Source organism: Anarhichas minor, unplaced genomic scaffold (assembly GCF_050575085.1).
Source record: "Anarhichas minor isolate MPS153535 unplaced genomic scaffold, ASM5057508v1 ptg000028l, whole genome shotgun sequence".
Classification (NCBI taxonomy): domain Eukaryota; kingdom Metazoa; phylum Chordata; class Actinopteri; order Perciformes; family Anarhichadidae; genus Anarhichas; species Anarhichas minor.
Window position 1 is genome coordinate 5,050,037 of NW_027466474.1, and position 24,784 is coordinate 5,074,820.

At 42.0% G+C, this 24,784-nt stretch overlaps 1 protein-coding gene across 1 annotated transcript in view; it reads left to right on the forward strand.

The window, feature by feature from the left end:
- The window catches only part of drp2 (dystrophin related protein 2), a 101,624-nt gene extending 77,877 nt beyond the window's left edge, over positions 1 to 23,747 (forward strand). Inside the window, exons 14-25 of the mRNA XM_076103621.1 lie at positions 2,054 to 2,139; positions 4,563 to 4,720; positions 7,070 to 7,236; positions 8,210 to 8,321; positions 9,113 to 9,249; positions 11,392 to 11,457; positions 16,498 to 16,563; positions 18,586 to 18,732; positions 20,170 to 20,422; positions 22,840 to 22,957; positions 23,083 to 23,169; positions 23,728 to 23,747. Coding sequence (XP_075959736.1) covers positions 2,054 to 2,139; positions 4,563 to 4,720; positions 7,070 to 7,236; positions 8,210 to 8,321; positions 9,113 to 9,249; positions 11,392 to 11,457; positions 16,498 to 16,563; positions 18,586 to 18,732; positions 20,170 to 20,422; positions 22,840 to 22,957; positions 23,083 to 23,169; positions 23,728 to 23,747 — 1,417 coding nt within the window. The remainder of the gene's footprint in view (positions 1 to 2,053; positions 2,140 to 4,562; positions 4,721 to 7,069; positions 7,237 to 8,209; positions 8,322 to 9,112; positions 9,250 to 11,391; positions 11,458 to 16,497; positions 16,564 to 18,585; positions 18,733 to 20,169; positions 20,423 to 22,839; positions 22,958 to 23,082; positions 23,170 to 23,727) is intronic.
- Positions 23,748 to 24,784: the final 1,037 nt, after the last annotated feature.

Genomic DNA, 24,784 nt, shown 5'->3' on the forward strand with positions numbered 1-24,784 from the left:
ACCTGCACTCCATCTGAGTTTTTTGTTACTATACATGCGATTGACATTGTAAATCTGGACTGTGACCTTTCCTTTAGTGGATTCCTATTTCTATCTATTCATTTTATTGTCTGATTTGCTACTTAAGGAGCATGCAACTCTCTGGGGGCGCTTTAAATGCAAGAAATGTGCATTTCAGTTAGTCCATGACAGTGATATATAGTACGATATGATGGTCCTTTTATGTCTTGAAATGCTGCAGAGCCGGCATTGTAATACTTGTGGTTGCAAAGGGACCCTTTTACATTACAACAGGCCATTTGAGTCGATGGTAGTATCAAATAATGAAGCTTTAGGTAAATACACACCGCATACACACTCAGACACTCACTATGTGGAATCTTATGCCGCTATAAACAGTATCAAAACTATATTTAACTATTCCTCACAGTCCAAGCACAGACCGTCTGCAGATTGATGTAAGTGGTTCAATCGCTTGTTGTACATATCTATAAAGAGCCACAGTGCGGTTAAAGCTCCAGTAACAATGTCCAGGCAGAGAGCCAATAATGCCCTCTGCGACACAGCAGAAACAAATCCTCTTTAACACCAACTTTCACCCCGTCTTTGCTCCTGATTGAGCGTTCTCCAAAGAGAAAACACCGAGCACAGAGGCAGAGTTACAGGAATAGCCCCGCCATTGCTGTAAATTCAGTCGGTAGCTCTTAACTACTCGCTGCTAATGAGACAATCAGAGAGTTTACCCTCTGCATACATTTCAGTAATTGCTTTTTGTTTTCCAATACATAGCGGCCGTGAAACTGATTGAGACGTGCGTATGTTTGTGTGTGCATTTTTGTTTGTGTGTTTGCATCACGGTATATTACAGCGTTCAAAAGGGGTCACACTAGCAGGGTGTGTAGGAGTGACATGTCCCCTGAGGGTCAGCACTGGAGTGCATATTAAAGATGGCACACGACAGACAGCAGACAGTGTGTGAAAGGTGTTGCTCTCGAGCTCCTCTCAACCAGCTCCAGCTCTGAATCTAACAGGGAAAAAGACAGTGTCCCTACTTTGTTGTTGAACACACTCAAGGCAACATCCCAGCTCTGGAAATTCCACTCTCTCTTTGATTACATTTTATACTTCATTGATCTGACGCTCTCTGATGAATGTGATGTTCTTGATTTCTCACTTAACTATTCAAACGTTAATTCGATAAGCCGGAGGTTTCTGCCAACGCCAGTAAAATCTTCCTGGCTGTTTTGGCACTGGAGCTGTGAACTGTCAACACGAATGGTGACGATGTGTTTGTGTGTTTTATATCAAGCTGTAAAAAAGAGAATGAGACCATTTAAGGCTCAAGTCAGTGCACAACAGCGTCCATCTCACTGGCCTTGCCATTGGCCAGTGATCGTTTATTCTATTTATTCAGCTGAGGGCAGCACTTCTGATCCTCAAAAATACTGGATATGAGTATGTATTTGAGTGTTTATGCAGTATGCATGCATGTAATTGTCTGTAAGTGACATTGTGAGCTTATTATTGCTCTTCTGGCCCCTCTAATATTTTTACTCTGTTATTGTTATTGTATATATATTGTGCATTTGATATTTGCATTTGATATTTAATATTTTTACTGTGTTATTGTATTTACCTGTACCATAATTGCTGCTGTAGCGAAACAAATTCCCCTTGCGGGATTAGTAAAGTATCTATCTATCTATCTATCTATCTATCTATCTATCTATCTATCTATCTATCTATCTATCTATCTATCTATCTATCTATCTATCTATCTATCTATCTATCTATCTATCTATCTGAACAAAACGCTTCATCAACTGTAGTGCCTTTAGGTACTCTGGATGTGCTCTAATACAATTTCACACTGACCTGTACTGTACTGCTTTGACCCACGTAACTCCTCCTCACTTTGTCCCTCACGTTAGGGCCCAGCCAGTGTATGAATATATTACAGCAACACAATACACCGTGATTTGAGTTCATTCACAGTTAAAAAAATGGAACCTCACAACCTTTTTCTTCTTCCTCTTCTCTTTCTTTCCACTAGTGCTCGTAATGGCAAAATACGCGTTCTCAGTTTCAAGATGGGATTGGTGAGCTTGTGCAATGCAGACGTCCAAGAGAAGTACAAATGTGAGTCTGATTCTTGCTCATGTGCCTAATGCATCTCCTCAACTGCAAACAATGAGCCAAAACAAAACGGCCCCGATTGCCAGTATTACATAAAGACATCCACTTTGTCTAATGGAGGAAATGAGTCTGCTGCTTTAAGGGAGAACGCTTTCTTTACTCCTGCAAAGTACATCGGGGGCCTTAAAAGGATTGCTTGCCAAAGACACCATTAATTTCAGTCATTTCACTCACTACCCTGTCTTTCTATTGCTCCCATTCCCATTTCACCAGTCAACTCGCAAAGAGCTAAGGCGCTCCATTACGACTTTTTTCGATTTAATATGAGACATATTTAGTTTAGAAGTCATCATGTAAATATAGGTAAAATAGAAAGTGAGCATTTGAACTGATGCTAGCTGGACCTGGAACAGCTTTTAGTTGTTACAAGATCAGAAACAACTCTGCCAAACCCATGCAAGGATTATTCAAGCCTGAAATGACAGATTTGCCTTCAATTGAATAGTCCCTGACGTGAGTCAGTCCTCTTTTTCTAGGTTCAGGTAGACGTGTGGTGGCCTTTTAACAGTTTGTCATTTCACTGACTATCCCGTGTTTGCCAACTCCAGACGTCACTGGAATGATATTTGCAAATAAATCTGAAGCATTTGCATCAACCCGCTTTGAGATACAGATGGTGGGTGTTTATTTCATCGTCACCAGTGAGTCAAAAAGGAATATTTGATTGACTTTGTCGTACACCGCACAGGCAGAATTTTGCAGACATCAGTATGTGTTGCTTTCACACCTCATTTGACAAATTCACTACTTGCTGGTCTGTCACTGGCTTCTGCCTCTCATATTCTGATCAGAAAAACATGGCGTCTATTTGAAAGGTTTTATGAAATTATCTACCAAATAAGTTTCTGATTGTATATTTGAGAGAAGAAAGAGTCCATACAGTTGCAAAGGGGGTGGTTCATATGTTCCCAGGGTCCTATGGGTCCTCATTATAATAGATTGGTAAGGGCTGTCTGAGGAGATGGACATTTGAAATGCAGTTGGAATGGTTTAAAATCCATTCAGCTATTGCGAAGGTCAAGAAAACTCTCTTGCACGCAAATTTGAGGTCGTAGGTTTTAAGGAGTATAACATCAGTAGGTTTTTAGTTGTAGGTGGGTGATTTAAACATATAGACCCAAGGTAACATACTTTGAACATTTGACCAAGGCAAAAATCATAGCTGAGAACATAAAACCTTTTGAAAGGTCTCTTAAATGTGTCATATTAAGAAGATATTGAGCAGGGGAACATAGATGTGTTTTGTAGATAGTTGTACATGAAGTTTTGATTGGTCTAAGAGGTGGTGAATCATCAGTAGGAGATAACTGACCTACTAATGATCCAATAAAGCCATGTTTACCTGGTAAGTGATGTTCACTTTACGAAAAGCTTTATATGTACCTAAAACTATCGGTGCGCAACCCCAGGCTAATCACTAATCACAACACACACACACACACAACCAAACTTAGTAATGGATGTTCACATAATCTTTCTTGTGCAGCCAACTCCAGGAATAAACCATTATCTCAAGGCAGACTCTGCAACACTACAGGCTGCATGTTTCAGATGTAATAGGCCTATATACTGTGGTAATGTCTCCATAAAACATATCCAAAACTCATCTCTATCAAACAGCTCAATGTGAACATTTAAAATGTCAAACACGCCTCAGCTCTGTTTATGAGAACTATAAATAGGAGGCTGTTTAACATGCAGGTGTTAAAGCCAAGTGTTGTCCCTGTAGGGTTGAATACGTACACAGAGAGGGGGATACATGGGATGCTGCTTATACAGGCATTGTGCAGCAGCCTCACACGCCTGTCAGCATTCATCTCTTCAGTGACAGGCGAGTCCCAGCTAGCTTGGTAAAGGCCTCATTCAAAACCTGACAAGACTCCACTTAATGCAGCTCTTTCATCTCCAAGCAGACCAGCAGCCAGGACATTAAAACGTATTCTGTCTCTGTCTATATGTCACAAAAGTGAGTTTCATTACATATAACTAGGTTTGGTAAACCGGTTGCCCGAGATTGGAGGCTCATTGTCAGAAATGAATGATGTAAAGCAGATGTGTTGTTTTTGTTTTTATACTAAGGTTATGCCATTATTTTGCAGACCACATATTTTAATTTGAGAATGCAAGCCTTTGTAATTAAAATCTACATTAAATATACATTTTGAAAAGCTGAGAACATGTAGCGATAAATTCCCTAAATAAGCAGATGTAGATGCGTAGGAGAAGTGTATGCAGATATGATGATAATAAAAAGAATTGTTCATGCATACAGATGCAGCGCACAATTAATGATGTTACACACGAGTTAGTTTCTGCATAATTGATGCATTACTTTATGTATTTTTTGTATGTTCTGGTGGTTGCAGATTTATTCCGTCAGGTGTCTGGTCCTGGAGGTTTGACAGACCAGCGTCACCTCAGCCTGCTGCTCCATGAAGCCATCCAGATCCCCCGACAGTTGGGTGAAGTCGCTGCTTTTGGGGGCAGCAACGTGGAGCCCAGCGTCCGCAGCTGCTTCCGCGTGGTGAGGACAGAGTTACCGCCATGCACGGCACACCTAAACACATTCACAGATAGGCAAAAGTGTTTGCTACGCACATGCACACGCCTACTAAAGACAATAAGAGCAGATGAAATCAGCCGTCTGGATTATGTAGTGAGTTCACCTTACCCCATTCGATCAGATAAACACTTTTCTGGCGTTGATATAGTCTTGTTTCAGTCACAAGATTCAACTACTTATGGATTTTACTGGCCCAATGTCCTTGTTAGTCAAGCCTTTTCACGCAAGCAAGGAACATGCTGACCTCCACTGGGGAGTGTTGTAACACTTGATGATGCTTGTTTCAGTCCTTGAATCAATGGCTTGATTGCTCCGACAACAAGTCGACCTTCAAATCCCACATTATGCTGTTGCAGTATACTGCTGTATCTCAAACCCGCTAATCTATTAATTACCGTGTAATTAGAGTGACCTCTGGAAAATCAGAACCGAACTTGTCTGTGCCAAGACAAAATTACAAATACAGAAACGGAATAATAAAGGCAGAAACGTCAAAACTGAGTTGCAAAATCAAACATTTGCCTTTTGAAGATTTCCATCAAAAGCCAAGTATGAAAAAAAAATGATGTCAGATATGCGAATCCTATTGTGTTTTACTGACATCAGCAGAGTCCTTCAGAGGAAAGTTATAATTATTTTACCTAAAGAAGCCCCGACTGCACTACACATAGTCAGAGTGTTGCCTCACAAACGTTACTTCACATTAATATTGCATTGCTTTTAATGTACTTGAAATAAAGTGGTAGATAATGCATGATGTTTCCACCCACACATGGACTGTAAGTGAAACCCAAGAAGTTTGAATGAGAAAGTTGCTTATAGAATAGGAACTATTGGAATATTGATATGATAAAGTGAGGTCACAGAGTTCAGTAGCCGGCGGAGCAATAGCAAATGAGGAGACATGTTCAAAGCATGAATTGATTCGTCTTTCCCTCCTTAGCTTGTTCTTAATGCGTTAAGAGTTACGTTCGGCACAGGTTGCAGGAACTTTACCTTTCGACATTTAACTGGGGACACCAGATAATTAGGGAGTTGATAGGAGCAGGCCACAGCTTTTTTTTAAAGGTGGCCTATGCAATCCTTTTAATTCCCTCATTTTTTAGGCAGATCCTAATTATACACATTTTATTCTGGTCCATGCTTGCTGTATCAGCTACAGCTGATTAAAATCAATTTCTTTCTCCGTGTCACGGCATTTAGTTGAAGATGAAATATCCATGTAATGCGAATGGGGGATTGACCTGCTTGCCCGTTCATCACTTGGCTTGCAAATGAGTGAGTCAGTTTGTTGAGATGTTGCTAGCACCTCTTGTGGACATTGACTTTTAGACTCTGCTGGCAGAGGAGCAGATGGATTCACTTGGGACAGAGAATATGCAGCGACATACAGGACAGAGACATATACAGAACAATAGGACTGTATGTGCAGAGGTTATTTGGTCAAATTCAACATGAGAAATAACATTTAATACATATTTTTATACTTTATGAGAAGGGATGCATGTCGTTAAGTGGATGTATGGGGCCGAAAGCACAGAGTTTTGATGGATAACTGCGTGTTTATCACTCTACTTTTGCCATGATGTTTAAAGCATCCCATCTGCTCAGCGAGCTGCTTAGAGATGCGGTGGCGTGCTCAGCATAGTCGGTGCTAGTTCCAGGTGTTTGGGATGCTAGCAGCTGCTATTTGACCTCCCACATGGAGCTGGCTACTTTACTACCAGAGAGGAGCTCCTTCATACCCGGGAGACTCTATACCTCTGTACACCTCACAGTCTGTGTGATCAGTGCGCACACACACACACATTTATTATGCTGCTCTGCATGAGCAGTGGAGGAAGCCCCGGGGAAATCAACCTCTTAATGCATCTCTGATGCAGACTTAATGAGAATTTAGCACATCACGGATTTCAGTGCTTGGCGAGTCATTCTTTTATTAGGTTGACTTCCTTTTTTATCCCACTTTCTGGAATTCTCAACAAGGTGTCTGCAGGAGAGACGGACTGCATGCAGACATACAAACACACATATAGTATACACACAGATGCATAAGTTATTGTTTCATAATTGTTTAAGTAGTTGCATAAAAGCTAAATATATCCCAAAGTGTTGTACATCTTCACTCACCCTCTCTTTCCTCCTCCTTTTGTATTCTCTTTGATCTCCTGTCGCTCAGTGCTGGACCACCTTTGGAAAGGAAGCACAGCTTCTCCTCTCATTACTTTGTGTACCTGCAGGTACACAAACCCTGCTGTTGGTCTATATTTGGATTGTTTACAGTCTCCTCCCTCCCCCTTCCTTTTCCAGGCCCCAGGGAAACCTTCCATTGAGGTGTCTCACTTCCTGGAGTGGATGAGCCTGGAGCCCCAGTCGATGGTTTGGCTGCCTGTCCTCCACCGTGTGGCTGCTGCAGAGTCAACCAAGCACCAGGCCAAATGCTACGTCTGCAAACAGTGTCCCATCAAGGGCTTCAGGTAGGCATAACTTATTAGTGATCACAGTGGGCTATTGCACAGAAAAGAGTAGAACAGAGGATATAAATGAGGAACAAATACACATACACAACCCAAAAACATGTTAGGTAGAATACAATTGTGCAGTTATTGTCATTATGAGGGTGTGTAAATTAAACTTTAACTTCCTGCAAGTTTAATAGCATTATACGGCAAAAGAACTGGGTATTTTAATCATTGCGTATGTAATATAAACCCAAGAAAAAGTCTTATAGTTAGCATTATAACACTAACTTGTTAATAATTTGGATTAATACAAATAGGTGGGGACATTTTTGACAGTCAAAAGTAGATGCAAAGAAATACATTTTTTATAGTGGCAGCTGGTGTTTTCATTATATATAAGAATCGCTGCTAACTAGATAAAAGCTTGTTCCAGATGCTGGAACTAAGATACAATGTAAGATAATAAATAATAGGAGCAGCCGCACACTCCAATCTGTGCAATAATATTAATTTATTGAAGCAGGCTTCAAGCATCATGATTGAAGGTCCCTGACAGAAAACTTGCCTCAAATTTTTTTTTATTGCACAGATTGGAGTGTGCAGATACTTTGCCTGTTGTTATGCAATGTTCTTCATTTCCATAATATTTGGCACAGAAAATAATTTGTCTACTGTATGTGGATATTGTATTCAAATGTTGTTTTCACCTTCCTTTATCAGTAATTTACACATAGATCAGAAAGAACACAGCTGAAACTAATCCCAATGCATTATTATTACTTGAGATACAGTCACTGACTTAGGTTGCTGCAATGGAGCACATACTGTACCTGTCTGCAGCAGAAGGATGTGTGACAAAAGCATATAAATTCAACACACAGACATGCCCAGCCCTTTATTCTTCACACACACACACACACACACACACACACACAACGCCTTATTCTCTTGCATCAGTTCAGCCTCTCCGTTATATTGATCTTGACAGGTATCGCAGTTTGAAGCAGTTCAATGTGGACATCTGCCAGACATGTTTTCTAACCGGCCGCACTACCAAGGGAAAGAAGCTGCACTACCCCATCATGGAGTACTACACACCAGTAAGACAAACATCTAGTGCTTTAACGGAATACAAATCCAAGGCTCCAGGGACAAATAACACGACTATCTCCTGATTCCTGCTGCCAGACCTAGATTAGCCCCGTCTCCACTGTAAGATCTCCAAGTGTATACACTGTTATGTATGCTTACACTGCCTCATCCAGATCCATAGTATGCAGAGATTGACTGTCACTCAACAGTAACATCCTTTTTGGCTCACATAGTGCACACATAAAGTGCTATATCTTAAGCGATGGCACACACAGTCTCCGAAGTCGAGTTAATTCCAAAGGAGCAGGTGTAACTGGAGTGCTGGAGTGGCCTGAGATCGTGCCAGATTTAATCTCTAATCAATTCCGAGCTGTAAAATGTGGCAAAAAGCCATCCGTACAATGATTTTTTTTTTTTGATTGGATAATATTTTATATTAGCTAGCTAAAGTTTTTCACAACGCTGAGGCACGCAGGCACCCATAGATTTCTACTGTGATATAGATAGAGAGCAGTAAACAAGAGAGCCAGAGAGAGAAAACGAAGCAGAAAGGAAGCAGAGAGAGCAGTAAAAACTTAGATGAGAAAGCAGATAGAGGAATAAGTTAGTCACCTAAAGTCAAGATGAGAAAAAACAGTGCTGAGACAGAGTGGACACATTTCAGATGAGGTCATTTTGGAGAAAGCAAGATATTGAAGAAATCTTAAGCAGTGTAATTGATCTCCAACCTTTCCACCAACGCTACCTCTCACGCCTCCTCCCCCCCCCCAACCCCTCCCCTCCTAAATCACAACTACAGACGACCTCGGGAGAGAAGATGAGGGACTTTGCCAAGACTCTGAAGAATAAGTTCAGGTCAAAGCAGTACTTCACCAAGCACCCGCAGAGAGGTTACCTGCCAGTGCAATCTGTGCTGGAAGCCGAGAGCTCGGAGACGTGAGTCCCACACATGAACACTCACACAAACACAGACATCTCTCTGCTTTTCTGTCATCTATCACGTTCACCCATTCAAACTCCTGCTGTTGTTGGCTAATTCTCATGTTCTGACAATTTTTGTGCATTCTTTCTTGCTGAGATGGGTTAAAAGGATGGCTCTGTGTTCAGAATTAGCATAATGTTATTTATTCCTGTGATCTCAGTCTGGCTCAGATACTCTGTTCACATGAGCGAGTCTCACCCAAAGGGAAAAACAAGAGCGATGAGACTAAAATCCATGAGATCATCAAGAAGCATAGCTGAGGGCTACGGCAGTACCCAGGGAGATTTAGCATGATTATCGGGCCATGTTTTGGCCGACTGTGTCACAGTAAGGTCACCTTTTTTAACCTCATAAAATTATTACATGAATCCAGGTAAACATTATTATATTTTATAATGCCTATTGTATATTATTGTATAATTATTTCTGATGCTTCAATGTATAAGCAGCATTTTAATGTTACAGCTGGTTGAAATGTTGCCGATTTAAACTTTTTTGTACACCTCGTGTGGTAGTTTACTACGCTGGTTTCTAGCCTGAGGACCCGTCAAGGGAGTTTTAAGATAAATCTGAAAGTCTGCCACGTTATTAACAAGATAGGGAAGAAGAAACAACATTTCTGCAACACAAAATGTTTGTCAAATCTTTGCGCTCTTCTTCGTTTTACCTCCACATGACTGAAAACTCTTTAATTGAAACAACCTAAGAAGAGAACATAACTCTTTGTTTGAATGACACTTATCATTAGAATGAATGCAATCTCTGAACGCATCGGCTATCGCTCTGACGACGGATAAGCCTCTCGGCTGCTGATGTGTCCTGTCCCTACCAAATACCCCCCCCCCCCCAAAAAAAAATATATAAATATATATTTCTGGGGTTCCGGTTTAGCCAGAGAATATCCGGACCAAGACTTCCTTTTCTGTGCGCTGCTCATTGTTTATATTCCGATAAGCAACTTGGGATGCGAGGCTGGAGTTGGAGTTTACAGACAGATTCACAGATTTCACAAGATCCTAGTTTACAAGATAATTTTAAACCAACAAAGATCTAAATCGTCCTCACACGATAGCCGATGGCTTCCAAGATTGCATTTCATCACTCCACGTGGACTGTTTACCTGCATTCAGCATAAGCTTGCTTGAACGTGATTGGTCAACACTACTCGGACTGCAAACGGAAACCAGAACACTTCCGATGCCAAAATCTTGTCCCGTGGCCTACAGATTGCATATGAATGCAGAATCTGTTCATAGAATAAGGATGCTCAAACCAATCGACAGAGGCTGGGTCTGGAGTGGGGAAATCTGTTGCACGCGTTTATAGAAATAATGTGCAGCAGCTAACGTTGCAACATGAAGCATGTCTTCATCAGGGTAGGAAGACACAGTGGCAGTGTTGATGTTTAAATTGCCTGCGCCCAGCCAACAGCTGTCTCTCATTTGATAGACAAGGTTTGGTCATTGCTTATGTCTTGCCAATGACATATTTCCACAGCATATATAAATACATCATAGAAAACCATCAAAACAACTTTCTTTAATTAGTCCATTGCTCAGTTGTATTTAATGTATAAATCCAGTAGTTTTTTCTACACAGTCAAGATTCTTTGTGTGAATAGCCGTCCTGTGTTCTTCCTTATTGAAACGTTCTTACTGTAACTGTAAGCTCCAGATCTCCTCACTGCAGATCCTGAACCACTCATAGCTCATCGAAATATGCAAACTGTGGTTAAGAGTCACGATGAAGTTATTGCATGACTATTAAGCGTCCCAAACATGTAGGGAACCAGTGGTTTAATCACCTGAAATGCATCACATGTTAAGACCATCATGTGTTTTGTGTATACAATCTTAATCTGCAAAGTAACTAGTAACTAATGATCTTAAATAAATGTGAGGGAAGCACCCCAAAGTTGTCCTTAACTTATAACACTTTGAAACAAGTCATACATCTCTTGCTTGCATCCTAACTGTGTTCACAGGTAAAACTGTGTAAATGAAGTGTTTCTTGATAATGCAACCACATCATCCATACTTGGAGTGTGTTAAAAATGCCTTGGTGAGGTAGTAACCTTTGGCTTCTGTTGTTCCCAGGCCGTGCTCCTCACCCAAGCTGCCCCATGCAGACACACACAGCAGGATTGAACATTATGCCAGCAGGTACGTGGCTCACTGTGCTGTGCTGTACATCAAATCACACCACCAAAGCGTCTCACTTTGCTCTCTCCAAATCAACTTTTCCTCTTCTTTATATCCACTCCACCCATGCTTCCACCTTCTTCTCCTCCCCGTCTTCTCTGCTCCCTCTCCTCACCCTTTAGTCTTCGCCCAACACACTGATTGAAGTATTGATTTAGTTATGTTGTGCTCTGTACTCCAGCCACGGTAGAGACTGAAGCCTACTGCCCAGCAGTTTCCCTCCCTCTTACACTCCACATGAACACACGCTGGCTGCCGCACATAAGCAGAGCAGTTGGTGGTTGTGTGTGTGTGTGTGTGTGTGTGTGTGTGTGTGTGTGTGGAGGTCAGCGGGGTTCAGCGTGCCTAGCGGCTTGTCACTTGCTAGGGCAGTGAGCCCATTGGTCACCTGGGAGCTGTTGGTGTGGATTAGTGTCTGTCTGACAGGTTATAAACAGGGGCACAGCACTGGACTCCCCCACAGTGCTGCAGAGCTGGACACACACACATTTCCACTGAGCCTGCTGTGTGTGTGTGTGTGTGTGTGTGTGTGTGTGTGTGTGCGTGTGTGCGCGCGCCATTGTGTCTTGCTTCCCTGAGGCTCTTCCACACAACTGCTTTAGACACTGCCAAAACAGAGGGAACAGACACCAACAAGAGAGCAGGAGCAATTGTCCTCTTTACCCCTCTTATCTCTCCCTTTTTTCCCTTTCTCCTGTTCGCCTTTTTTTGCTTTCTTATCTTTGATCCCCCTCTTCTATTGTCTCCCAGCCACCCATTTATTTCTCCCTCTTTTTCTATCTCATGCTCTTGCTTCTCTAATCCTTTCTTCTTCTCCATTCTTTAATATGTTTTCTGTTATCCTTTTACATTTACTCATGTGTTGCGAATAACTGAACAATTTGCTTCAAACATCTATTGAGTCATGTCGGTCACATAAATCTTAACCAGCATAAGGCTGTAGCTGCCAAAAGTCCTTCATAATAAACAAAATAAATGGAAACCTGGTGTGATTCAGTCGAAATGAGACACATTTCATCCTTTGCCTGCTGAGAAAACACCCGACCCACAGCTCCTACAGCTAAATATATATATTTTAGAAGCGTCCACTGTATCTATACACTATCTTAGCTATGTTACTCATAGCAAGCCTCTCATCTTTTATCATCTCAGGAAGCCATCTTTATTTCTCAACCATCTTTTTTCTGTATAAGAATGAATCAGTGAGGGTTTCTATTTGAGACAATAATCTATGATCACAGGGCTGTGCTTTCAGATAGTGTCCTAAAACACTTTTTCTAAGCACTATTATAAATTCTAAATTATGTATAACCCACTATAGTTGTAAGCAGATATAAGGAGTTGAAATGTATTCATTTTTTAATAACTTACTGCTCATATGAATCATCTGTTACTGGTGTAGAAACAGATAATGTATGTTTTCTAATATAACATTGTTGTATTCTTATATTAATATGTCTTCTCAGCTCATTTATAAACACTTTGAAAGATAAATGCTGGCAATATTCTATATTTTTGTTATGTTTTGTGAGAGACCAATGCCTATCTGTCTGTCTCACAGCCTCAAGCCCATTCTTTACTACTAAATCTTTAAAAACGGGTTGTGAATACATGCTTTCAATATTTCCTGGGCATAACAGCTGTCGCTTTAGCAAATGTTACTCAAACAGAAGTAAATACTGTTTTCAGCCACAGATCTGGTGCGCTAGCGAGTATTTTTGTCAATTGGATTAACTGTAAATTATGAAGAAACATGTCAGGCTCATTGATGTGTTTTTAATAATGTTGGACAACAATGGCACAGAAGTATAATTTGTTAGAATAATACACTATCACCAGACTTATCCTTTAAACTTACTTGTTAATGAGTGAATATTGTAACTGTGTAATTAAGCATTCATTGAATTCATTAAATATATGTATATTTAATAGTATGTATGTTACTTTATTAAATGGCTTTCCTGTGAAGCTTTTACTGAGACATAAGGCAGTTTGATCCAATTCGGTGGTAGTTTTTGTTCGGCCTTAGTCAGCCGCTAATCACAGGGTCAGCGGTTCGATCCCTGGTTCCGCATGACAACATGTCAATACTGCTCCGGATAGTTAGGCCAGCGCCTGGCTCGGTAGTTTGCTGCCATTGGTGTGTGATTGAAGGGTTGAACGAGAGGCATTCGACAGAATAAAATGATGAAGTGATGACATTTTGCTCAGACATGAATGTAAACTGCAACATGACGGAGGTATACAACCACTAGGCAGCAATTCTGGTTGTTATCTTGACCCCTTTCCATGTTTAGTTCATTGACCAGTACTACTTTGATCCTGTGTGCCAAAGAGACATTATACTGGCTCAAAATGAACGAGTATTGACTGTGTTTGCTCTGCTTATTCCATCATGATCTGAGCACTATCATAATAAGAGGAGACAGAGTAGTCTGTCTGTCTCTTATTCCTTATTTGAATTCATTCCCCATATTATTCGTAACTCTCCGCTCACTTTGAACCCTAATGGAAAGTCAAGGCAATGTCAAAATACTGGGTGTCATCACTGGCAGGTCGGTGTCGGAAATTCTTTCCCTACTGATGACATATTAGACAGGTGTGTGTGGGTGTGTGTGTCAAAGTGCCCTTCATCCAAAAAAGGATGTGTTAATCCATGGCAATAATGCAGTCTCCCGTCATCTCAAGGGAGATAACATATTTGATGTTTGGGGTTAGAAAAGCCAGATTTGCAGACATGTCAAACACTGAGACTGCCTCTGTCTCCTAATCATCTCTCTCTTTGTATGCCCCCCCCCCCCCCCCCCCCCCCCCCCGTATTGATGCAGGAGTAGAGTTCATTCCTTTCATCAGCGCTGCTTCGATATCTTATAGAGCATAGATGGGAGGAAGATACTGAAAAACCTCTTAGAACTCTGTTAGGATTTCTCCTCTCGTACTCTCTCTCTCGCTCTCTCTCTCGCTCTCGCTCGCTCTCTCTCTCTCCCGTTTCTCATTTCCTCTCACATCCATTCATGCAGGATGCTAAACACAAATGTGTGCACAAGACACCCACACCCACATACCCATGCTACTATTTCCTATTACTTTCTACCCTTTCATTACTCATTTGCTGTTGTCCCTGACTGAGACTCCAGGTTTGTGAAGGCTTCCTGATGAACAGTGTTCCGGGTTGAATTACGGGTGGTCAGGTTCACAGGCCGGACCCCCTGAAACAGGACATGGATAAATCCTAAAATTCACAATTTTATGGTGTCATCAGACTCTGGAGAGAGATAGGATGTGATGTGGATGTCCCTGACAGCCTCTACATCACTCACCCCTCCTTCTTCCGCCCTTCAGCTGACGACACTCTGCGAAAGATGATGCAGCATGGAGCGTGTTGTGTGCATGTGTGTACTGAGAATGCTGCAGCGTAGATTTAAGACTGATGCTTTCATGTAGCACACGTGTGTGTGTGTATGTATGCATGTATATATGTGGGCAGCCACATTAACATCAGTGGTTTGGTTCTCTACACTGTTACTTGAAGGAAAAACTCAACACTACTACATATCATTAGCGTGTCATATTCAGAGGACTGCAGCAGTATTTTATGAATTACCTTTGTGGTGTACCCACTTTCACTCCACCTGCATCTTCTTTGGAACATATCGTCCTACATTTCTTTTTTAAAGGGTGTCAGAGAACGGGTGGCCTTGTGCATTCAGGTGGAAGCTGTACATGTGGGTAGGAGATGTAAAGGTTTTTCCCTCAAGAGGAAGCAAGAGTGTAGTGTTAATACACGGTTACCGATACATGCTTTACTGCTGATAATTGTTGTAATAATTGTTTACAACTGTCTCTTCATTGGTATTATAGCAATGAAACAACAAATAAATGCAGCTGCACAGCCAGAATAAGCAATGTGCAAACAACTAAGATTTCAACTGTAGTATAGAAAAGTAGTTTCACACTTTAAGTAAGTGTACGACAACATAATAATATTGTGGGGGTAGTTTAAGTGTGTGACTGCTTTTGTTTACTTCACATTCTTTTTAATATGGAGAAGCCAATATATACAGTGCATATGCTAAACTCTCGCCATAGTCTGAATGTTGTGTTTGTGTTTATCCAATTTATCTCTCTTTTTATTTAGTAAATTGACTTAATTTATGTAAAGTGCTTTAAAATGTTCCTCTTATTCACACACACACACACACACACACACACAGACACACACACACACACACACACGTGTACACTGATAGCACCAAGCTATCATGTAAGGCACTGGCCGAACCATTGGGAGCAGTTCAGTGTCTCATGGTGTTTTTATTTATTTATGCCATCAAACCTAAAACAATAAAAGCACCATGTATTTTTCCAATTTTCTCTCTACTGCAGCATTTTTTGGGGGGTTATAGTAGTGGAACCGCTTACAGAGCAGCATGCACAGTGCAGCTGTCCACGGACAGTCAGCAGGACATAATGCAGAACTAGAGGCGCTGTCCTTGGTCCTGAAAAGCCACACAGCGACTCGCTTGCTGCTTCCTCACACACACCAACAGTTGCTGTCCGTGGTGCTGGATAGAAGCATATTTTTACCTTTTTATTGCTGATAGACAGTGCACAGCATTTCATCAGAATTTCATCCTCCCCTCCTTGTGCACACTTGTATAGCTCGAACTCGAATTTCTACCTCTCTGCATTCGTGTCAGTCAGATGTTTGTGTACAGTTGCAGTCCATATTTCTAAAAGCCCATGGTCTTATTCACACTATCTAAAAGCTAAACTGTTCTGATTTTTTATTTTATCTTCACTCCCCAGTGGTTGATAATATCAATCTGTTGCTTTTGCTTTTTTCTGCATTTGCTCTGACTCATCCACTCTCTTGTATTTCTCTTTTTGTGTGTGTGTGTGTGTGTGTGTGTGTGTGTGTGTGTGTGTGTGTGTGTGTGTGTGTGTGTGTGTGTGTGTGTGTGTGTGTGTGTGTGTGTGTGTGTGTATATTTATCTTTAGATTGGCTGAAATGGAGAGCCAGAATTGTTCGTTCTTCACGGATAGCCTGTCTCCTGATGAAAGTCTGTGAGTATGCTGCCCACTCTACCTCCCCCCTCATTACAACCAGAGCCTTTCATTGGGATGATGTGTGTGTTTTGTGTGCAAAGTCTTTCCTCCTGATACATTGATTGTTTCTGTGTGTGCTCAGGCTTGTGCATATATATGTGACTGCTAGGGAAAGATTGGATAACATGACATAAATAATCAGGCACATAATGAAAATGACCCACAGCGAGCAGCGTGCACACAGTCCCCCTTCATCACGCACATGCCTGCTGTGATTAAAGTACGTGGCTGTGGGTAGATACACAAAACCCTGCTGAGGAGAGAGGTGTGTGTGTGTGTGTGTGTGTGTGTGTGTGTGTGTGTGTGTGTGTGTGTGTGTGTGTGTGTGTGTGTGTGTGTGTGTGTGTGTGTGTGTGTGTGGAAAGCAGGCTGAGGAGCGGGGTGGTGGCAAGGTAACAGCAGTGAGAGGAATGGGGATGTTTGATGTGAATGAGGTGGCCAACAAGGTGAGTCCTCATTGTGGAAAGTGTCGGGTGGACAGAGTGGTAATGGTAGTATTTGTGTGTGCCTGTGTCTTATTTTGTTGGCATCTGTGTGGGCTACCAACTATTTCCTCCTTCTCTCTATAGTTTATATTTTTCATTGCACTTTAAAGTCAAGGTTACTTGCACAGCAGCTCTGTTCAAAGTGTTATCAGGTATTTTAGGTGTGTGTGAGAGTGTGTGCGTGCGTGTGCGTGCGTGTGTGTATTGTGAAGTGTGCTCATTATTTCTTTTTTAGATGTGACTGATGTGTGTGTGCTCTGAGAGAAGGCTGTGATTGACACCACAGTAAAAGTTAGTTAGAGGCTTAGATAAAACTACACCACTTTTACGCAGTGCAACACTTTTTTAAGCAGTGCTTTTTACTTCTGGAATAAGTGCCGCTGAAGCCTGCTCCCAATGTCTTTGTTGCCATGTGCATGTATTGAGTGTCGCTTGGATGGAGCTTTGTCACAAAAATGTCTGCATATCAGTGCATGTACATAATGTTTGCATGTCTGTCTATAACTCGATGCCTGAGAGTGTGTTTGTATGCATGACACTTCACTTCTACCTCTTTCGTGTGTAGCAGTGCTGTTTTCCGCTCTTGTGCCATTGTATCTTGTTGTTCTTAATCTGCCAATCCGTCCTTCTGTCTGTCAGTGCCTCTCTGTTTTTCCTGCTGCACGGCTCTGAACATGCTGCTGTGCTATCTGTGCCTCCAGCTGGTGTTTGGCAGGCATCATACTGTTTCCTGTCCTGAGTCACACTGCCCGTGTGTGTAGCCTTCACCCTCCACCTGTGTGCATTGTTCCCAGTTCACTTTTTGCTTATTTCCAGGTAACGGACATGAAAATATGCTTCAGTCATTCATAAGTGGGTCCAAAATAATCCATATCGGAATCAATGTGTTGTTTTTGCTATTATAGGAAAGCTACCTATATATGTCAACATTTCATCATTACATATACAGTAATGTCGGCGAGCTAATGGAAGCAAACTAAAAAGTAGGTTAATTTGATTATAATAGCAGATACTCTTTAAATTAATTTTAAACATTTATAACATATAAACACTCTTTCCATTAAAATAATTGCCAAACCTTCACAAATGCATCTATTGTTTTACAGCCGTAGGTCTGCAATCATAAGTCTGCGCATTAAGTTTTTCGTTCCATCATGAAACAAAGTTTATTGTTTGGGCAATATATTTTTGATGTATCTTAAGATCCACCTTCAATTTTTAATAAATGTCAGTGAGTTTTTAATGTTGTGGTGAGCCAAGTTTATGACAGGACATTTAATTATTAGACTGTGAACCTGGATCAATGCCTTTGTCATAGTGTCCCATCCCATTCCGTCCAGACCTGTTTGATTGCAATACCTTTCCTCGTCCTGCACGCCTTGCCTTGCCTTGCTTTGGCCCGTGTGCTCTCACATGCCGTCCTTGGCTCTGCTTTGTGCTGCTGGTGGCTGTTTGCTGGTGGCTCAGTGTGCTGTCTCCTGTGTGGGGGACTCAGGGATGAAGATCAGTACCTCCTGCGTCACTCCAGCCCAGCCCTGGACCATGACTCACCCTGCGGACAGCACATGCTGCTGGCCCACCTGGAGCACCAGGACAAGGACCAGCTCCAATGCACCCTGGCCCGCCTGGAGAATGAGAACAGGTCTGTATCCAGGAAAATACAAACACGTGTCTTAGGACACTTCGGTGCATTGAGTCTAGAGCCGGGTTCTTTTCTTCATTTGTTCAGCTGGTGGGGTTATCACTGCGTGTTTGTTTTCACACACAATAAATGCTTCTGAACTTTGATTACACATCAACTCACTGTTGGATTTGGTTATGGATTAGAATGAGATTTAGACCAAGGCTTGTCTTAAGACATGAAGCAGAGATGTAAAAGTTTGGTTTAGGGAGTGATTTTCATCAGTAAAGCTCCAGGGGCACAATAACACAAATATGCTTATGTTTACTCAGAGGAATTGCACTCCTTTCAGCGTGTCTTCTGTAAAATAATGTGTTGATAACAATGAAACACCGCACTTTGACAGTTTGTTGGTGTCCTGCAGAAAAGACAGGAAGAGTCCATTATGGATGGACTTGTGTGATACGAGTGTAAAGCAGCTCAAGTTAATGCTTGAATTTGAATTTATTGTTTCCTAGTTGTTAAGAGGCTCAGGCATTTTCCATAAATGATGCAAAATTCCTTTGTCCTATCCATTTAATTGGGTACCAGAGGCAACCTTGATGATTCAAACGAATAATTTTCTCGTCTTCAAATCGGTTGTGACCTTTCCACACACGCGCACAGCGACATCCAGCTTACGCACACACATACACTTGTGCCCTTTGGGTGCCTGAAACCTTGACCCAGCTCAGTAATGACACTGCAGTGTGCTCTGTTGTCCTATTTATGACTATAGTGGCTACTGTAGCTTAGTTTATAACAGCGGCTGTGGCTCTCATGTGGCTCATATCTGAACAATACATCAATACGAGAAACAAACACCTTTAACACTGTTTTTATTTTTTTGGGGGGGGTGTGTACTGGAGACTTCATGTCTTCTTTAACGGCTTAAAAATAAAGACAACATTGTTTTATTAGCTTGGTGCCTTTTTCTCAGGGTTACTTGCTCAAAGCTTTTCTACATATTGGGCTCTAACCAGTTGAGAAGAAAAGAAAAACAATTTAAAGGAGAAAGAAATGTGTTCAATTTGCAATTATTATTATTACACATACAGCATTGGAGTCCGTGTGAGTAAAGATATTGTCAAAAAAATACAAGGGTTGATCCACTGGACTGGATATTTGGGCGTGATGACACTGTTTAATACGGGCAGCTTTTTAGTAACGCTTCACAGCGCGGTGTGTAATCAGTTGACGCTTAGTATCACACATGTAGGAGATAGAAGACATGATTTATTGCAGCTTATGCGCGAAATGAAAATGATTTCCCTCCTTGTGCTACAATGTCAACAATACATTATCCCCTTGGTGGAAGCTGGATAAATACCTTTGGTTGTGTTTATGTGTTTTGTATGCTGCACCAGCATGTGGGCTTGACTGTTTTCCCTCCATCTGTCCTCCACTGTGGGTCCTCAGGGTGCTGCAGAGCGAGTACAGAAGGCTCAAGTGGAAGCACGAAGAGGCGGCGTCGGTTCCCATGCTAACTGAGGCTGGAGAGGGTGGACCAGGTTCACCCACGGAGGAAGGGCAGCAGGATGAGGAGCTCCTGGCCGAGGCACGGGTCCTCCGACAACACAAGACGCGTCTGGAGACCCGCATGCAGATCCTGGAGGACCACAACAAACAGCTGGAGTCCCAGCTTTGCAGGCTCAGGGAGCTACTGCTACAGGTACACCTCTGTGAGAGGCATGGTGGTGGGGTGTCAGGGAGAGAGTTGAAGAAACTTTCCAGGAAGAAACTGTGTAATTCCATAATAGAGACAAAGTTCAATTATTAATTATATATTTAGTTATTTTGTTTTTTTGAGTTTGTAAACAAAGAATTTCATGTTTAGCTGACCTGCGGTCTCAAGGTTATGCTAGCTCAGCATTTGGATGTAAATGGAAGTGTATAAATTGATATAATTGTTTTTAATAGGAAACTATTGGGGAATAATTAGATATGTAGATTGATAAACCCTGCATTATATAGTTCGCAGTCCTGCATTATGTATAATTCGCAGCTTCAACTGTAATATTCTGCCAATATTAATTCACCAATAATAGCAGTTGTAGCAGTCCTTCATTCTTTGGTGCTTGTTGTCTTTCAATTTTCTCAATTTATTTTAGCTGAATGTCACAATTCCCCTGAGTTGATTGAAGGGTTTTAATTAAGAATTGAGGGCATCTTGGTGCATTTCCCCTCTTGGCCAATCAGGATGTGACGACGCCCTGTTTTAAAGGGCCTCAGTGCTGTTGGTGCAAGAGTTATATATATTTTGCCATTAATGCTTACGTACTTTTACTTCTTACTTATTGTGCATGGGGTGTAAAATAAGAAAAACAGGTTTAAGAATAATAAATCCACAAAAAAAGGATAGTAACAGTAAAAGAAAGCCTTCCACATTGCTCATTCACTTTGATGGAGAAGAGTGACTTAAAGGCAACTAGGATATTTTATATTATTACTTATACTATATAAATACTTGCAATATTATACAAGTATTATTCCATTTTCCCATGAACCAACAGTAGTATAAGTGGCTGCTTTATCTGAGCAGCTTACAGCAACTGGATGCCTTCTCCTCTTGCTCCCCTCTCTCTCCCAAGCGCCTTATCTAATAAGAGGCTGAAATCCAATCTATATAGATTAGTTTGAATCTAGACTCTGCTGCCACACTTTTAACACGTTCTAAGAGAAGCAACTCTGTCAATCCAATCCTTGCTGCCCTTGATTTTAAGATGTTACTGCCTGCTTTGAGATCCTTGCATGGTCACACTCCTGCCCATATCTGTGATCTGCTAATTCCCTTTGATCCTGATCGCTGCTTGAGATCCTTTGCTAGGGCTCTACTGATGGTAACTAACTCAATTTTGACCTGTAACTAAAGGTGACTGGGCATTTACTGTCTGGGCTCCTCTGCTGTGGACGTCCCTGTCTCATAAACTGGGAAGGTCAAAAGTTGGATCCCTATAGTCACTAATGTGTCCATCATCAACAGCATCTGCTCTGTTAAGGGCCTCTGGTTAACTGTCTCAGCTATATTTCTAACTGAACTGTGGCTCTCAAGTTTAATGTTTTTTTAACATTTGTATGCATCACAGTGTGTACATCCAGTACTTCATGTAAATTCAGTACAATGCATAAAAAAGGATAAGATAAAAAAGAAGAGACGTGAAAAAAAATATGACAACTGCTCTGAGAATGTAAATTTCGAACTTTGGCAATATACTCTGGCAAGATTGAACTACCAGCAGGGAATACAGAAAGTACAGTATAGAAAGAGAAAAGGCCTTTAGACAGTCTGAGCCTAATATAAAAGGAGTTACTGCAGTCTAAAGGAAAGGTGTGAGAAAGAGATTGATAGCGGAGTGGGAGCTGACACAAAATGAGAAAGTGTAAATTGTTAGTTGCAGGAGTTCAGATGTAAATTGTGTCACTGAATAAAGAGAAAGCAAAGGGAGTGAGTGACGAGGGAGAAAGGCACTTAAAAAGGAGGTGCAGGATGCTTCTTGTTCAGGTTAAAGCAGAGGAGGAGGAGGAGGAGGACGTACACATTCCTGGCTGAAAGAAATGCTGTTCAATTCCTTTTCTCCAAGGACAATATCACAGTGTCCTCAAAAAATAAAATCAGCCTTTGTAGTCTGTGTAAGTTTATGTATGAATTCCTCCCAATCTCTGCAGACACCCCGATTTCACGGCAACTACTGAACTTACTCACCTCCCGAGTATTGCCGCAGTGTTGCTAAAACAATACAAAAGATGCTGGGTTGCATATATGTGATATTTGGGAATACAACTGAGTTACATTATACATCTTTGATTGTGATTTGAGACTTTCCCCCACGTCTGTCTGCAATGCTGATGTGTGCAGTGCAATACCCTGTCTTTTTAAATCTATCAAAGCACAAATCACAGTAACCTAGTGATTTTGTGTAACAGCTGTCAGGCATTTTTATAATTCTGTTCAGGGATGCCAGTGGAGAGCTGCGGTAAACTATGAAAATTAATTTCTACGTGAAAGGCAATATGTGTCTGCAGCCTAAAACGTGATGGATATGAGCAAACATTTGGATTGAGCGTTGATCAGTGTTTCCTTAAAAACAGCCCAAAGATGACTCGGAAGCCAACGGATCAGAGCCGTCAACCCTGTCTTCTCCTGTCTCTGGAGGGGGTCATCACGGGGAGCCGGCCAGCAGAGAGACCACTGACACTGAAGCAGCAGGTCAGCTAGGCCATGGCTAGATGTGTGCTTGACACATTGAATGTGAAACCGTGCATCTTCCCCTCCCATCCCCCGCCTAACCATTCATAGAGGTGTAACCTTCTGTGTGTGTTTGTGTGTGTCAGGGGACGATATGGAGCACGAACAAGATACGGTGCTGCAGCTCCAGGAAGTCATCGAGCAGCTAAGAAACGTCTTCCCTTCAGAACCGGGTGAGTTCTGCTACAGCTGCACGGACCCGCAGCAGCCGAGCTTCAGAGACGGACTCTTCGCTCCTCTATCACCCGCGGGAGAGTGAGAGATGGAGAGGAGACCAAATATCTACTGCTGTGGGTCGATAGTCGGAGGGGGGAGATTAAATGGCAGGGAGGAGGGGTAAGATAAGGAGAGACAGTAGCACAGAGAGAGAAAGAGAGCGTCACTGTCACACACTTTGCAAACCGTCCCGTCAAATTTAAAACACAATTTGCTGGGCCGTCCAAAGCCTGTAGGTTGAACAAAGAAAGGGATTATCATAATTATAGCCTCCTCAGTTATAACCAATATCCTTTCCTCGGCCTTGTGGGTGCATTGCTAAAATTGTAAAAGCTTTTTCTCTCTCTCTCTCTCTCTCTCTCTCTCTCTCTCTCTCTCTCTTTCTCTCTCGCTCTCGCTCTCGCTCTCTCTCTCGCTCTCTCTCGCTCTCGCTCTCGCTCTCTCGCTCTCGCTCTCGCTCTCTCGCTCTCGCTCTCGCTCTCTCGCTCTCTCTCTCTTCTATTTCCTAATTTCAGGCACCACCTCACATATCTAACCCCGAGTGGGCCTGGAGTGAAAGCCTGAAAAGAAGCCTGATGGCAGAGGGAGGAGCTCCATACGGCTGAGGTCAGGCCACAGTACAGCAGGCCCTGTGACCACTGCAGCAGCTATGATACCCAGAGCTAACCCTCTCCTGGAATCTGTGCACTAAAAGCCTTTTTCATGCAAACTGCTAAAGGCTCACGCTGATGTCGGTTTGGCCAGGCTGTGCTTCATCACTACAGTGGCGCAGCCTGACACTATGCTGACGAGCCAAAGGAAACTAACATTAGCAGCAGGTCAGGGAGAGACTAAAGTAAAGGAACATGCCCAGCCAAGACACTGTGCTAACCAGTACCTGTGTAGTTGTTAGAAGGTGTGAAGCTTTATATGTCCACAGCACAAATTGGACCTTTCTTAAGGAGAACTTTAGAAAAAAAGGAATAAGAAGAATATCCCCTTGTTTTATCAGAATGCCTGTATCGTTTTTTTTCCTCCTTGAATGTGTTATCATGGTTTTTATCTTTGTTTTTTGAAGGGAGGTGGCACGTCAAAGCTTGCTAGTAAACTAGATCAGGGCTGGGCCGACTGCAATTAATGTGGCTGCGTGGTGCAGATTGTCAAGGAGTTGACAGCACCCACAACGAGCTTATTTACTTTGTGAGAAAGACACATCATCAGTTAAATCCATGATTTATTTAAGACAGCCAAAGTGCCCGCTAGCACAGCACGTCTGTATGCACACACTGTGTTCCTCTAATCCTCTCAAACTGCTTGTCGCTCTCATTGCTCCACTTTCTTAAATGAGCCCTTTACGCTCATACAGAGACACTTGCACACACACATACACACGTATGCTGCTACATACACACTCCCTATTTACAATGCACGCTTTCCTCATTGTGCGCAAATGGCTCATTCCATGATCAATAACGTGCCATGCTGCATCACTAAAAATACAGACACTTCCATGAAAATGGAGATCCATTTCATCTCTTTGGCTCAAGGGATTTAGGCACGCTCCCCAGTTTTGAGCCAATTTGCATTGTGGCT